Source organism: Sprattus sprattus (genome assembly GCF_963457725.1).
Source record: "Sprattus sprattus genome assembly, chromosome: 2".
NCBI classification, from domain to species: Eukaryota; Metazoa; Chordata; class Actinopteri; order Clupeiformes; family Clupeidae; genus Sprattus; species Sprattus sprattus.
In genome coordinates this window covers 10974969-10991308 of record NC_137921.1, presented here as the reverse complement: position 1 = coordinate 10991308, position 16340 = coordinate 10974969, and the positions used below count along the sequence as shown (strand labels likewise).

The 16340-nt window shown below is 39.4% G+C and overlaps 1 protein-coding gene and 1 long non-coding RNA gene across 2 annotated transcripts; one reads left to right on the top strand and one right to left on the bottom strand.

The window, feature by feature from the left end:
* Window positions 1-7273: 7273 nt before the first annotated feature.
* On the top strand, window positions 7274-10448 carry hoxc11a (homeobox C11a; the record flags this gene model as incomplete). The annotated part of the gene is given in 3 exon segments (XM_080831817.1): window positions 7274-7376; window positions 7379-8092; window positions 9386-10448. Coding segments are annotated over 3 exon segments (1050 nt in total). The 3' UTR covers window positions 9619-10448.
* A 3597-nt stretch (window positions 10449-14045) lies between these two features.
* Window positions 14046-16205, bottom strand: LOC308383237. Its single transcript, XR_013969074.1, has 3 exons — window positions 16021-16205; window positions 15725-15770; window positions 14046-14487 (listed from the first exon to the last, which is right to left on the bottom strand). It is a non-coding gene; the product is annotated as an uncharacterized lncRNA (long non-coding RNA).
* Between the last annotated feature and the right edge of the window lie 135 nt (window positions 16206-16340).

The following is a 16340-nucleotide window of genomic DNA, read 5'->3' as shown; positions in this document are numbered from 1 at the left end:
TGGCAATCCCTTTGAAAGCACTGCATCGCTTTTGACTTTGAGACTAGCCACGTCTGTTTATGGTGTCTTGCGCAGAGCAGAGGTCATTGAGCTACACCATGGCCTTCACACAGAACTTGTGTGTCATGTGGTCTAACAGGCCCCACACCACCCCTTGGTTACTGATTTGGTCAAAGAAGTTTAACAAAGAAGGAAAGAACGTGTTTGCTCATGCTCAGTCAAAAAGTTGCATATGAAAACGTAATCTTTACGCGCATTTCTGAAGCGCACGACAGTATGAGTTCGCTTCTGTTTGTAATTCTGGGCGAGTTACTTTTCGGCGGTTTTCAAAAAAGAAAATGCGCCAGCGTCTGAGACAATGTTAATATTAGAATATACAAGCCTATTGTAGCCTATACACTGTAATAAATTAAAACATGAGACAAGTCTCGGAGAAACACTTAATTGCACTCCTTGAGCTAAAAATGAATGGGTAAAGTCTGTCAGGAAAAAATCGTGTGTGTTTAAAGTCACCTCTTTAATACTTAAATTAAACATCTTCTCATACCATGTCTGTTTATTAGCTGAGGTAAATCCATTGGTAGTACATATCCACACAAATAGGAAGCAATAGAGACACCAGAAGCATCAGCAATGTCAAACAGAAATATCTTTACGCATTGGAGAGCAAAGTAAATAAAGGGTTCTGTGCTGCTTCAGGTACTGAAAGAGTGAGACAATTTTTACTGGACACTATTTAAGGTAAAATTATAGTTAATGAAAATACTCATGGTATTGTTTTGGATCAAGCAACTATGGTGTTTGACTACAATCCGAATGGTGGCATTCGTCAATTGAAGGAACTGTGGATAGCTCATCGCGGCTTTTCATAAAAATATGCACATGGCCTGCGTGTACTGTTGATCTGAAAATGCAATGACAATAGCCCCTGTGTGAATAGTGTACTGAACTGAACTCATGAATTCACTTATTGGCTAAGAGCATTTGTGTGTGTGTGTGTGTGTGTGTGTGTGTGTGTGTGTGTGTGTGTGTGTGTGTGTGTGTGTGTGTGTGTGTGTGTGTGTGTGTCTGTGTGTGTGTGTGTGTGTGTGTGTGTGTCTGTGTGTGTGTGTGTCTGTGTGTGTTATTGTTGGCGGGGGTTGATGCCGTGAAAATAGAAGGTTATATGTAAAAGTATGAACAACAAAATGAAAAACATGAACAACTGCTGAAATGTAAGGGTTTAAATAGCAGTCTAAAGATGTTACCAGTGCTTCCTTACAACACTTGGCCCCACCCAGTGCCCAGAGCTCTGTCTGTGTAGGCGGGAACAGCATACAAATTGAAGGTCAAGTTAGTGTGCACCTTATATGGATTCCCAGCGTCCTGTGCGCAAATGTGAACATAAGGTAAACTTTAGGCATGCAAGAAAAATAGGAAAACAAAGCATCTCGACAACATCTCGAAAAGGCTGAAGTATTTCATTAAATTTAACAGATACGTAATTCATCAGACTGGTATGTCAGTGCTCTTTGATGTGATCATTAAAATAAGCAAAGTTTATATTCCACGCAGTATTCAGTTGATGGAGCGCATACGAGTTTCTGGACATATTGAACCCATCTATCCACAGCCCTGTTCAACGACATAATTAAGTTGAAGTTAGCGCAAAATGTCGACTGTTTATTTATTTATTTGATATATTTGGCGTTCATTTGAGTGGAGCCAAGAATGAAGTCACATTTAGGTTATGCACGAACCCACGCAGGTCTTCTAAGAGCAGCGGAAATCTTCCTGGGAAGTTTTGTTAACTTTCGTTTTTTAGCAAGCAGCTGTCAATTGAATCTCACACCTTTAAAAACAAAATGAAGATTAAACGAAAGATTGAAATTAATTTAAAAATGTTTCCAATATGGGTGCTTTAACCCATACAATTACATTCATTCCATACCCATCGTGTATTTTGGTAGGTATGCTGTTATGCTATAGACTATCGAGACGAATTATTTTGTCACTCAACAAGGTGTGGCGCAGTGTTTGCGCGCAAGAGCCATGCAGGCCTTGTTGAAACAAACTGATATACTGCGTATTTCTGTCGAATGAAAGGCCGACCCCAAGTACTGCTCTGTTTCACATGTGGATAGTCTACATCCACGCTCTAAGCATCTGATTTTTCCATGCAATGAGCGGACAGTGAATGGATAGACACTTGAAAACCACATAGCTCCTTAGGGGTAGGAGCTCTCCTCTGCTAGGAACACAAATATTATCGAAAGCAGCAAGAGAAACGAAGATTGTACAGGAGAGACACTGTACTGGTTCAGTTGGCCGTATCTCCCCTTGATAAATTTAGCTTGACAGCCACGAAAAAAAAAAAAATCACTGTGTATTTCTCCATGTGAATGTCGTATTCTGAAGTATAATAAAGGCCAAAGGCTGCATCAGATACTGAACTTCAGTGCTGAGAAAGTGGGTGCTTACGGCGATTTAAACAGCTCCCAAGTTGTCCATGACGATATCGAGGCAATTGTACCCCAATATATGAAGGCACTGTGGATGATTGTTTCATTTTTGAGGGGAGCTTATAGAAATATAGCCTACTGTTTATTTGGTTATAGAAAGTGAAAAATAATATCAAGGATAGCCTAATGTAAAAACCACCAAATGTGTGCACTTTCATTTTTTTAAACATTCACTTGTCATATTCATTCGTGATTTTTACAGTCTTCTCAATCTGAAGCATTTAACAGCCAACGCATATATAGCCTCTTTAGACGGCTAAGATTATTCTAAATAAACGACCAACGAGCGTTCGTCTTTTATGTAATGGTCTGACCATCAGTTTTCTACAATGTAAAGTCACACCGTGTTTCTTCTGAGACTATACTCCAATTATTATGTATAGATACATAACATTAGTGACACTATAGGGACTGCAACAATTAACAACATATTATTGTGCACTCGCATTTCTTTATAAGATTGTTTTCAACTGATGGTCAGTGTAAAATATTTGCCGATATATTCGACAAACAGAAATTAAGAGGAACTAAATGGAATTAGGAAAACCAAAAGAGTTGTACAGTGTTTATTTTGGATAAAATCGATGTTATGCATACAACTTTACAGCTAGAAAGGCCAAAAAGAATTGAATAGGCTACTTTTGAGCAAGCATTCTAGAGAATGGGGCCCACATAGGCCGAAAAACAGCCGAATAGACGATGTTATGTTAAAATCACAACTTGTAGTTTTTCCCTCGACATTTACACCACAATCATGTTGATTAGAATTAGACAGTGATTGGTTAGCCACTCATTGAGTTCCATGCGCTAATTATTTACATCATGATAATGTAGAATAACTAACATATTATGATAAAATAGTTAATTGACCAATCGGAGCGCCAGAAAACTAGAAAGACCAAGCGACCAAGCGTAGGAGTACCAGTGGTGGTTGCGGTGCACCATAGTAATGTCTTTATGTGCGTCCTGGACACTTGTATTAGTCTCCATCCACGTGCATTTCTTATTTTCCAAAAGCATTCTTCATGGCAAGAAACTCAACAGTAAGTGCATATGGGGTTGCCAGTGCTTCTATTTCCTCTTGGCAGCTATATGGACAAGTGCTTAACGATTCCTTGTGACCATCCTTTTAAAACTGAATAATGTCCTTGATCAGAATGTATTGTGACTAGATAATGTGCACATGAGACTTGTGTAGCCCCACAAAATTAATGGGATTTCATATGGTGCCGGTCCCCTTGCCAACACTCCACGGATAGGTGCACTCTCTGAGACCTCAGTAAAAACTAGGGCCATTTTTGTTGTTCCTCGAGACTGTTCACAGCTCATACAAGCGAGTTTAACAGCCCTACTTACATCCAATTAAATTTATCTAGGCCATGAGGGGACAGTAATGTTATTACGCACGCTCCCCATATTTAGCCGTGGTTTCTGACCGATTTGAAACGGGACGCCACTAAATAGATCGACAGTGGCGCATGGTTTTACTTCTTCTGGATAAGTTTTGGAAAGGATTGTAAGATTCCCGTACAATTACGAAAGCGGCATGTTCATCTCGGGATTGTCAACGTTTTACAGATAGCTTGTGTGCATGACCTATCAAAAAGAACGCCAATCGATTGGTCACCATGAGGTCTGATCGAGCGACCTTTTACTTGACGCGTTTACTTCGCGTATTGAAAGGCGGTGGTATTAAAGCAAACTGTATTCTTCTAAACAACAGTGAACAACAGATTTAAGGTTGTAATTATGGACCTAGGCTGCAATACATTGCTTAGATTCCGCAGACAGTGTCGTAAAGGTCCTTCTCCCCCAACAGTAGTGCTTGTAAGCAGAGAATGGCAAATATTTACAACACCTCTTCCTTCTGTGGCTCTCAGGACTCCAAAAACCTCAGTGATTTTTGGCCCTATCATGTTTGGAGCCCCTAAATTTAGCTCCTCACAGTACAAAATACTCGAAGTAACCAAATTATGTTCGTAATGCATTAGATCAGCCGTTTGCAAGAGAAATCGCTAATTTAGAGAAAAGACGCGCCACGGTTCAGCCTCAGGGTCCTACTGCGAGTAGATCGCTGTCACTTTGACATTAACCCCTTCCCAAAATGTACAAAACCCTGTTAGAAAATAAGCCATTAGGGGTTGCATGGAGTCTGTATTCCATTTCTGCTCTTTCCATGGTCCGATGAGCAACAGTCTATTTGAAGCAACAGTCTACCTTTGTACATTTATTTATTCAAAGGTAATCAAAGAGAAAATGCAAAACTGTATTTAAATCAGAAGAAATACCTACACTTACTGAGAATTTTTAAGAAAATACAGATGAAAGAAAGTGTCAGTTCAATTTCTCTGACTGTTGTCTTTCATGGATATCACCAAAATCATTTAATGTCATGTTACATTTCGGTTTATCGTGCTACCAGTAGAAATACATACTGTAAGAACTTCATATGCGCAAATAGACACAAATAAACGAGTCGATATCCACATACCTTAGCACTTGTGCTAGGGTAGTCCACGTTCAGGATTGCAAATGCGAGTAGCCTGGGCATTTGCTTAATATCCTGTTATTTATTTGCGTATTAATGAACATGGAGTTTACAGATTGTTCAATTTATACCTATCATTTCTCAATGAAATATACAATTTGCTTAGTGTGTTTCTGTTTTTGTCATTGTATACGTGTATATGTATCTCTATTCTCTATGTAACTCTATCTTTATTTCTGTCCATATCGAGTCTATTTGCAGGTGTGCTTATTTCTTTATTGAATTACTTTTCTCTCAGTTCCCTCTCTTTTTTGTCTTTGTTGTTTGTACAACAAAGGGTTTAGTTTTTCTCCGGCCATTCGCGCTTTTATGGTGGACGCAGGGAGGATTTTAGTGGTCAAATTCAAGTGCTGTGTCTGGACAGCTGTCTGTTTTCTTTGTACTTGGTTGTAGGCATTTTGCACGTCGACCTTTTATCTAAAAAGAGCTCTAAACAAAGTAATGTCATTGCCACAAACCCCCTTTAAAACACAGAAGTCTAGTCAATAATTTCAACCTGACAGTTGAGTTGAAATCATACAGGTTTTTCTGCTGTAGCCTTAATCCGTGCGCATGCTCACAAAAAAAACTTCACAAACACTCCAAGAAATACATCGACAAACCCGTGTTTTCTGATAACTAAATCCAATTCGTACAAGATAAGAAAATGGTGGCTTGATTTGTTGATTCGCCCTCACACATTCCCTAATGACAGAACCACATTACATATAACCAGTTTCATTAGAAATGGCTGGTATTAGTTGGGGCTTTTTAAATATTAGTTGAAAATGTGCCACAATAACAGACCAATATAGTGGAATTAAAGATGTCGAAACATTATAGTATGCCTAAAGCGTAGCCTAATATCGTGCAAGTGTCCATTCCACGGCCTGTATCGGACAGAGTAAGCGTGGAAGGTGTGCTCATTTAAAAAAAAATAATGCCATAATCACAGTCAGACAAAAGAGCATTTTGTTTTCAAAGCGTGCTTCTATCAACGGGCAGTGGCAAGTTTCAGTGCAGTTATTCTCCGGTTAGAATTGCGAGCCTATCAGTTAAAGGCCAGTGTGAATATGAGGAAAAGATTATCTATATGGCCCATGATATTCCATATGCAATATCCGTTCAGACTTTGAGCTTTAAAAGAGCCTTAAACTGCTGTTTTGTAACAACAAAGATAACAAGCGAAAGGAATGAAGACATTCTTGATTACAAAATAAGGCACAAGTCAATCATGTCGCGCGATAACTTTATTTTGAGAATCTGTTTCAGCAATTTGTATAAAACAGAGGTTAAACTCAGGGGGAAAGTTAAAAACAAAAGTTTTGAGGCAAAACGAGGATTTTATGAGGATGATAGTGGTCAAATTCAAGTTCTACATCTCCCTGTGCTTTTTCTAGGCCCTACTAATCTCTGTGAAAGATACACAGGAGTCATGTAAAAAGTTATGTCAACAGTACGTCAACAGTACTATGACACCCCTTAGCATAGCAAAATCACTTCCTTTATAATAATACATTTACCACCAACTATTTCATTGCTCATCCAGTCAATCTGTGGAACTTCCTATAATGCTTTAGGCCAATATTGTAGGCCCTTACCCATTGTGGCGTAATTGGTGCAACTTGTGAATATATACATGTATTTATCTGTGTAAGCTTCTTCAGTATCATTCACTTTGTCTCAACTTGATCAATATGGGGTGGAGCTCTATTTTTGACAGTTGTCCAAGTGCAATCCTTTAAAAACGTTACATAAATGTAGTATTTTTTTTTTTACTGTAGCCTTAAAGGAACTTTCTTGACATTAACCTCAAAAAACTCTGATCTACATGTCACTACTCCAAGGATACGTCAGCTATTTCAAGTCCATTGCCATAGTATAGGGAATAGGAAATAGCAGTAGCTACTGTGTTTCCTGCATTAATGTCAATAACATCACCATATTCCTGTTTAAATCTCCAACTCTTCTAACACGCATTATACTATTGCTTCGTCTTTTCACAGGAGTGAAAATAAAAAGTCTTACCTGTTAATTCATATAATCACTGCAACTTAGCCTACACACACTAACACATTCCTGTACTTAAAAACAGCTTCCCCATAAAAAGGATTGAAACAACAATTCGAAATCTGTTACTCATTTTCGTAGTGCTCCCGCAGTGTTTTGAAAATTAATCGTTTGAACCTCCTAGATCTTACCTAAGAGAACCACTCCTACGCATCCAAGTGTTCCAAATTGATATATGACAATATCTACTTTCGATCACGTGTCTCGGGGCGACTTAGACGGATTGCGCGTCATCTCGCCTTCCCAAATTTTCTCCTTCTGCAGCTCGAATCCAAAACATCTATCTATAGTACCGAGTACGAGGGAAAGATGTTTAACTCGGTGAATCTGGGCAACTTCTGCTCCCAGACGCGCAAAGACCGGACATCCGACTTTGGGGACAGAACGGGCTGCGCCTCCAACATCTACCTCCCAAGCTGCACATACTATGTCCCCGAATTTTCTGCCGTCTCTTCGTTCCTTCCACAGGCCCCTTCGCGGCAAATCACCTACCCTTATTCCACGAATCTGTCTCAAGTACAACCGGTACGTGAGGTTTCTTATGGTCTGGACCCTTCCAGCAAATGGCACCACAGAAGCAACTATGCATCGTGCTATTCAGGAGAGGATTTGGTGCACAGAGACTGTCTTCCGTCATCCACCATGACAGAAATGCTCATGAAAAACGAGAGTGTGTATAGCCACCACCAACACCACCCTAACGCCAACCACCCTGCCTCCGGGTTCTACTCTGGAGTGGGGAAAAACAGCGTTCTTCCGCAAGGCTTTGACCGTTTTTTCGAGACGGCATATAGTGGAGCGGACAATCAGTCTGACAGTTGTTTACAAAAGGCTGAACCGAGTAAACTGGACTCGGCGCCCCAGCAGCCCAGCGCTGTTTCAGGTTCACATGAGCAGAAAAAGGACCCTAACGATGGAGAGGAACATACAAATTCGAGCTCATGTACCTCTTCAGCTACTAAGGACGGCAACGCCAGCAAGAACAGCCACTCGAGTAGGTACCGAAGCTGTAAATGGGAAAAGGTTAAGGGACTAGCCCGGTGTTTTGTCGGTCAGATTTTATGTGAAGTTTTATAAGCATTCAAAGGATTTTATTATAACCTACAAAGCTCTTTCTTCCAATGAGAAGAATTTTTACGATGGGAAAGCACTTTGAAAAAAGGGGATGTTATGCACAGACGCTGCTATCCTAGAGTCTGTGAAATTTTAAGAGCGCGCTATTGTGACAAATGCTAACTTTGATCATGAACTTGCATTGGGCGTTTTAAGGGATTTTCTCGTTGGGCTGTCATGAGTAAAAACCAATTGGGCAGAACAGTGCTTTTGGCGTCCTGTGAATGTTCTTTTAGCAGCTTGCATGTAAACTAGCAAATTCCTTATAGTCAAAAGACTTGCGATGTCTGTGAGGTGCCGTGCTATAGCTAGCAAAAAAACCTATATAGCCTCCCGAATAGCCTATACACCTCTCAGTGTTGCACTGAATCCTATACTACGTTAGAGCCCCTGGTTTCTATCTGTGAACTGGTTCCCTATCCAAAGACATAGCCGCCAATTAAGCCGAGGCATTTCCACGTAGAGGCTAATGTTTATGCTGTTCTTGCGTCTAAAATCAACACGAGATGTTGCAAGTAATGACTATTCTTTGTGTTCAGTCAGTCAGAGTTTTAACCATTCACATGAGTAGCCTATGCATCTGCTAAATTGCAACCAAAATATTCTAGAATGTAGCCGATGTAAAAGGTTTAGGTTTGGTAAGAATGCAAAAAAAAAAGATATCCAAGGTCCATATGGAGAAGATCTTCTGAAAATATTTTTGAATGAATGTAGGCTACTGATTCTCTAACTCCTTTACATTTCCATTTTCAATTTCCACTGGTTTAGTCACATCAAATTTTAAAGGTGACGATTGATCGATCTGACACAAACTGGAGTTGACTGAAGCCATTCAAAATCAGTTTAGTAATGGAATTGTTAGCCTGCATACCTGCATTAGACCACTACACTTTTAGAATTGTTATCATTGCCTGTAATCACTGCATATTACCATTCATACTCTTAGCCATTCAGACATCTTTGCCTTCTTCCAACAATGATTTTTAGCTTTTCGTCAGCAGACACCTGGGTGTAGTCCAACAAGGTATTGGTATTAGAAAAGTAGATGGACGGCAATGTTATGAGTGCAAACTTCACGTATTCTGAAATGTGTTATTTGTGCTGGTCTAGTATTTGTCTTGATGTGTATGAAGACTAAATATGTTAATTTACATCCTTGTTCCTTTGTTTCAAGGTACCCCACGCACAAGGAAGAAAAGATGCCCATACTCAAAGTTTCAAATACGAGAACTGGAGCGAGAGTTTTTCTTTAACGTTTATATCAACAAGGAGAAACGGCTTCAGCTATCCAGGATGTTAAATCTCACAGATAGACAAGTCAAAATCTGGTTCCAGAATCGGAGAATGAAAGAAAAGAAACTAAGCAGAGATCGTTTGCAGTACTTCTCTGGAAATCCCTTGTTATAAAAGAACATTTCGCTGTTTGTCAATGTTCGTTACATGTATTGTTACTGAGGGACATGATTAGGCCTTTTCACATCATGAACAGCCCGAGAATCAGTTTAAGTCACCATTTACAATGGTGTTGTTCGTAGCAACAGCAATCGAGTGCATTTATTTGTCAGTAGCAAAACAGAATAGTTGTTCGTGATTGCATTGTAGGTGCATTTTAAATGATTTGCCGTTTGCTGTAAAATAGAACTTTATGTTTCGTTATTGTCTAGCCTACTCATGTGTAAATCCCCACTCCTCTAAAATCTTTGTTTTATTGTGCATTACACACATAATATGTTAGATATCTATATGCTACGAAACTGTCTTTAAGGTTGTAGAATATTGGACAACCGTTAATTTTTATTTGTACGTGGTCATTGTATATATGTAACATAATCGCAGATACTCGATTCGGATTTCGGACTTGAATCTTTCCACAAAAATGCAAATTTTTTACATTTTAGCCATCGAGAACTGTGACATGTACAATCTGTAATAATGTTTTCTTTGTACAGAGACTATGCAAAGTACATTCGTGACTGTAAATATAAATTTATTTCGAATTTCCTTTTTCTTTCTCGCTGCTGCTATTTTCTTTATATTGCCGAGGCAAACACAAGAGCTTTAAATTTCGTTTCTAAATTATTTGCTTTGAGCTTGATGTTTTCTTGTTATGCGGTCCGAGAGAAAGATTACATTAGGCTTGTGTACTATATCTGTCAGAAATATTGAGGAATAAACCGAAATATTGTAATGTATGGTGAGGTTTTTTTTTTACCCCATGCTGAATAGGTGCATGTGTAACACGCACACACACACGCACACACACACATACACACACACACACACACACACACACACACACACACACACACACACACACAGACGGGCCTCATGGAAGTGTTTTAAATCAATGCTCAAAATAACATTAAAATCACTTGTAGTTTTTCATGGTTTATTCTTTGTATTCGTGCTGTAGCCTATGGAAAATACATGATTGTGCTCATGAAGCTTTGAGGAGGGAGGCGGGAAACTGAAGGCTTGTTCATATCAGAAATAATGTGAGCTTGCGTAAGCTCGATGGTGGGTAGGCCTTGCACCTTTTGAAGGCCTGCACACAGAGAGATGAGACACAGGGCGACGACATTGAAATTGCAGTCAAAAATCACGGCGGGGGAAAGACAGAGGGAAATGACAACGTCCTTTAGTGCTCACTAAATGGAATCGCCACTCTTGCAGTCTAGACACCGCCATAAAGGCAGAGGCACTAAATGGCTATTTTTTTCCCTTAATTGCACCGTCTGTTCGAAGGGAATGGCGTTGACTTCCGCAGTAAATAGCAAACAAGTAAGACTGGCTGTTCGGGGAGAAGCAAAACGTTTAAAAATCCTTCTAAACACAAAATAAGTGAGATTCCCTGGTTCTCTCTCCACTATGCCCCTGGAACCGTACACTTACATGCAAGCTTCATTTGAATTATGTCCAGTTTAATGATTTTACTTTGTGACGTCGGTCAGCTATATTTGATGTGGATACCGTGTGTGTACATGTGTGAACCTCGCGGGCGCGCATGTGTGTACTTGTGTTTGCTAGCCTGTCTGCTCCGACACTGAAGTGCAAGTGTGTGTTTGTGTCTGTAGGTGTACACATTTTTACGCCTGCAATATGCCCATGAGTAATTATGCCACAGCCCCCAGAGCTTTAGTGTGCATTCACCCAGGCATGTGTGTATGCTATAGGGTTTGCACGTGTGTGAGTTCCACACGTGTGTATTAAGTTAAAAAATATAATTAAAAAAAGTTGTCTTTGAACTTCAATAATGTCAAGGCCTTCACCTTTAACCCATTGCAATAAAGTGGAATGAATGAGCCCCCTTTGCCAGGAAATGTGTGGAGGAGGACAAAACTGAAAAAGGAATGTGTAGAGAGAACCAACTTTGACCCTTACAATTAAGCTACAGCAGGTAACTCTGCCAGCTTATGCGGGCCCAGTAAATACGCTTTATTGTCCTTGTAAAATGTAATATTTTCACGCATGAGCAGTTTTAGGTTCACATTTAGGTTCAACGCTTTGGGTGTTTCTTCAAAGTTCGTACATTCAGATTTTGGTGAAATTAAGCTGGCCTGTGTGTGTGTGTTTGTTTGTGTTTGTGTTTGTGTGTGTGTGTGCGTGTGTGTGTGTGTGTGTGCGCGCGCGTGTGTGTGTGTGTGTGTGTGTGTGTGTGTGTGTGTGTGTGTGTGTGTGTGTGTGTGTGTGTGTGTGCGTGCGTGCGTGCGTGTGTGTGTGTGATTGGTTCTTATTTTGCATATTATCTTGTTTAATTTCGAGTGTGAGTTTGACATATCCACCAGGAGCGATACAGAGGTAGGAAACCTGGAAATGAACACAACCCAGTATACTAATAACTTTCGTGTGTTGGAATTGCTTCTACTTCCTTAGTCTTTCTGTCTTTTGTTGTTTTGTGTGTGTGTGTGTGAGAGAGAGAGAGATAGAGAGAGAGAGAGAGAGAGAGAGAGAGAGAGGAGAGGGGAGAGGGAGGGTGAGAGATAATCACTCTTTGGTTTGTTCAAAATAACAGACGGAGATATAGGTTTGCGGTTGTAGAGGGGGAAGGACAATCTTAGCCAGGGATCAAGGCTAGGGAAGACTCCATGCGGTTGCCACACCCACCAACCTTGGCCCTGGCTCTGTGACGTGTTAATCTATCCAATTCCACTGTCACTGTATCGTCGCCATTGCACACTGCCTATCTGAAATTATGCATTTCAAACAAATTACGTTTTGGGGTTGTGTCTCGCTGAAATTCTGTGCAGGAAAACAAGCGAGATGTGGCTCGTTTTCACGGACGGAAAATAGCGTGGTCGTACTCTTGTGAAAAATCTTTACAAATACAAAATGTAAATTTGATCGGTAAACATGATCGAGGCAACATGTAACGTTCAAATGGCTGTGGAAGATGTTGACTTCTTCATTCGCTTTGGCAATGTTTCCGAGACTCTTGGTGGAGTGATCTAAACGGAACACTGGAGCCAAGCAAGAATCATCCGGTTGCGCTCTTGGCACACGGGAAAGAAAATGGCGGGGCCCTTTAGAAACATTAACATCAGACTGGCCTGGAAGACAACTTAGATGATTAAGCTATATGATATTCCGATTTGTCTCCGATTGTAGCACTGGAAAAGCAATTATGAATAAAAACACATGTGTTTTTAAAATATAAACGATGCTGATGATTGAGGATGCTTCATATTTTTGTAACTGTATTTGTGACAGTGATGCAAGTGGAAATCTGAAATGGAATAATTACTAAACATAAGACATCTTTTTACTTCTCTCTATTTATGAGAAAACTTTTAAAATGGATAACAGAAACTACAATATTTTGACACCTCGTTTTTGATTAGTCTTCTCCCTAAAATTGTAGTATTAGTTAAATAATGCTCTGCAGGAGTGCCAATAGCCCTGTAGATCACTTCGTTGCATTTATATTTCTTTGTGAGATTTCAGTTGCAAGTGTGCATTACTGTAGGGGTCCTGTAGTGACTTCCTCTCTCATGTAAGTGATGAAAAGTTGTAAATAACCTCCTGGGTGGTGTTCTATACGCTAGTCATTTCGGTGGTCTTTCGTGATATTAAAATTTAATATAATGCTGATGTGCTTCTCGATTACCACTCTCTGATTTATAATTGTCTTTAAGACGTTACATGCAGCAGCTATAAATTTCGTATAGCGCCGTGGGTGGACGGCTGTTTAGTGAAGGGAAAAGAGCTGAACCTCGTTACTTTAAATTGGAGAGATATTTCATGGTGGTTGCAATGCATTTGCAGGTCCAGCCCGCCCTAGTTCTGAGCAAAACAAATGTAGTATACGTACCTGAGTAATGTGGTAATTTGGCGTTGTGTTGGAATCAGCCGGGTCTTCTATAAGATCAAGGCCCTCGGTCAGTTCGCAGAAAAAAACGAAACCTCATGTCTGCTTTTGTGCACAAATTATTGTGCATTACGTGTCCTTATCTAGTCTCATAATGTTTTAGGATTCTGCTGTTGTTGCTGTTTTTCTTTTTTTCTTTGAGGTGTTAAAAAGTAACCACTTCATATACAGATCAAATTAATTTTAACATACCGGGTGATCACCTGCTGCATTAAATACAGATTACAGCTCCAGAATGAAAGATGAATAATATTTACCTAGTGTCAAATAATTTTTAAAACATACATATGGTGTTAGATTTTTACACACCAAGATTGTTCATATTAATCAAAACTTTGACCGTTACACATCAATAGTAGCTTAAACGTTTAAATACGCATACCACAACATAGTTTAATAGAAAGCTTTATTTCTTTGATTGAATTGATGAAAAAACATTTGTTGTTTCACATGAACACGTTATGGTTGCAATAATTTAAATTTAATGGAAAACTGTCTGCTCAAATTGACCATAACAAAACTGCTGCGGACACACACACACACACACACACACACACACACACTGATGCAGATGATAACCGGTCCTCGAAACTTCCTCGAAAAGATTCCTCAGGTAATATGCCAAAAAAATGCCACAAGTATTGCGATACTGGAGTGTTCAGACAAGCCCGATTTTGAATTGATTGTTGTTTTTGGTCATCTTAACATTATAATCACAAATACACAATTTATTATAAACATTTCCACGAACATGACAGAAAAATGACAGATGCACAGGACAGTATTTTGACAAAACACAAGTTACTTTCACAACTCATTAAAACAATAAATGATGGAAGAGCCGCGATATTTTACCGATGTAAACATGGATAATCTGCCCCATCGTCAGTGCTCCTTTGGAAGACTTGTCACTGTGAAAAAGACAAATTAGAATATAAAATACATTGTAAGTTAGTCCAATGATTTTAAAAAGTGGCCACTGGTTAAAAGAAATGTTACGGACAAGCCTTAATCTCTAAATAGACATAGCCTACTGTTTCCCCCCCACATTGGCACAGGGGGAAAAGAAGCCTACAAGCATTTGACAGACAGAGGAAGGGACCAATCACATCGATGCAATAAAAACCTCGGAGGGTCATTGGCAGTGACCTTTCAGTCTGCGCTCTTGAAAGATAAAGCCACGGACAAGGCCTTCAAAACAAATCCTCCATTACTGCTATACCCAGAAGAAATATACAAATACTTCATTTAAATTTTGGTAAAGTCTTCGTTTTCAAGCAGTGAAAAAGCGTACATGGATAAGACGTAGACATATGGACTTTAAGGAGTTGAAAGGCGGGTGGACACATATGTAGGCTACATAGCTATTTTTCTAATGTGCAATAATATTCACACGACCGGAACCTCATTTCATTCAACAACGTAGAAACCTGGTATAATTGGATACCACATAATTGTGCTAACATGATTTCTATTCGTAAAATGGATTAGAAAGCCCCGGTAAAAAAAAAAACCCTATAAACAACTTCTACAAATTTCAGACATTTGACTTCCATCATTGGACTGCCCTTGACGTTCAAACACATCACCACTGAGTATCATAGATTTGACAGAAAAGCAAATAGCCTATAGCACGGTTGAGATATTATCGGTCGACGCCATTTCCTCTTTCTATGAGAATAATAATACAGTAGCTGTAGTTTAGCCCGTGTGAAATGTATGCGAAATGTGAAGACCTCAGCGCACGAAAGTCAAAATAAAACGAACTGATCCGATAACTGTCAGGTCTCTTTTTATCAAATTATGTAGCATAAAAAAAAATTACTGAGTTAGCCTATCGGGCTATCATTTGATTAATTCTGACTGTGGTTTTCTTCGAGTTAAATAATGTTTGCATAATTTGACTGATATTAAAGGCTGGAAGGCCGCGACACAGCACACACAATAATTAAAACTCTAATAATCAGGTTACAGATTGCTGATGGACGTCTGTACTAAATTAATGATTAGCTTGTGAATTGGTGAGTAGATGTGGGCTAAAAGTAAAGCAGAACACAAAAGCAATGTAGCCTACGCGCTTACAGGTTTACTTCATGTTAAGAACACAATTCAATTAAAAGTCTATCAAAACAATTGGTATTCTCTCACCTTGGGAACTTTTAAAAAACCTCTGATCTCGTCAACTGTGTTGTGGCTGGAAACAATTTATAGAATAAACAACGAGAGTAGCACATGGACATATTGTAGGCTAAGTTTAGACTACCGTTGCAGTATTCACAACAACGCATTCAACAAGAAACTCGCATGGGCCTCTTTATTCGATTAACATCGAATGTATTAAATCATTTAACATAAAAGTCCTTTACAACAACAAATTAACAAAAAAAAACTATAAAACTTAACTTAGTGTGTAGGCATGTTAATATTATATAATTCGAACATACCTCACACTTATTCTATGCCCATGCATCTAATGAGCCTTCGTCAGGTCAGCTGGATTCCTGGATACGATCTAACAGAGTTCTCCAAGTTGTAAACATTTATATCGGCCATCACTTTACAGTCTTCTTTAACAACGTAGGCTCACGCTTTTTGGGGGTGGGGGGCTAGTAGCCTTCTTTACGTTTCTCTTCAGGAAGGGTCTACCACAGCCGCTTCAGTCCCGCATTAGAACGCCTGGTTCAATGCCCTTTGTTCCCTTGACTTAGTGTGTCGTTACACAAAGATGTTGGCTAGATGGCGCCATTGCTCCATCTTAAGCCTC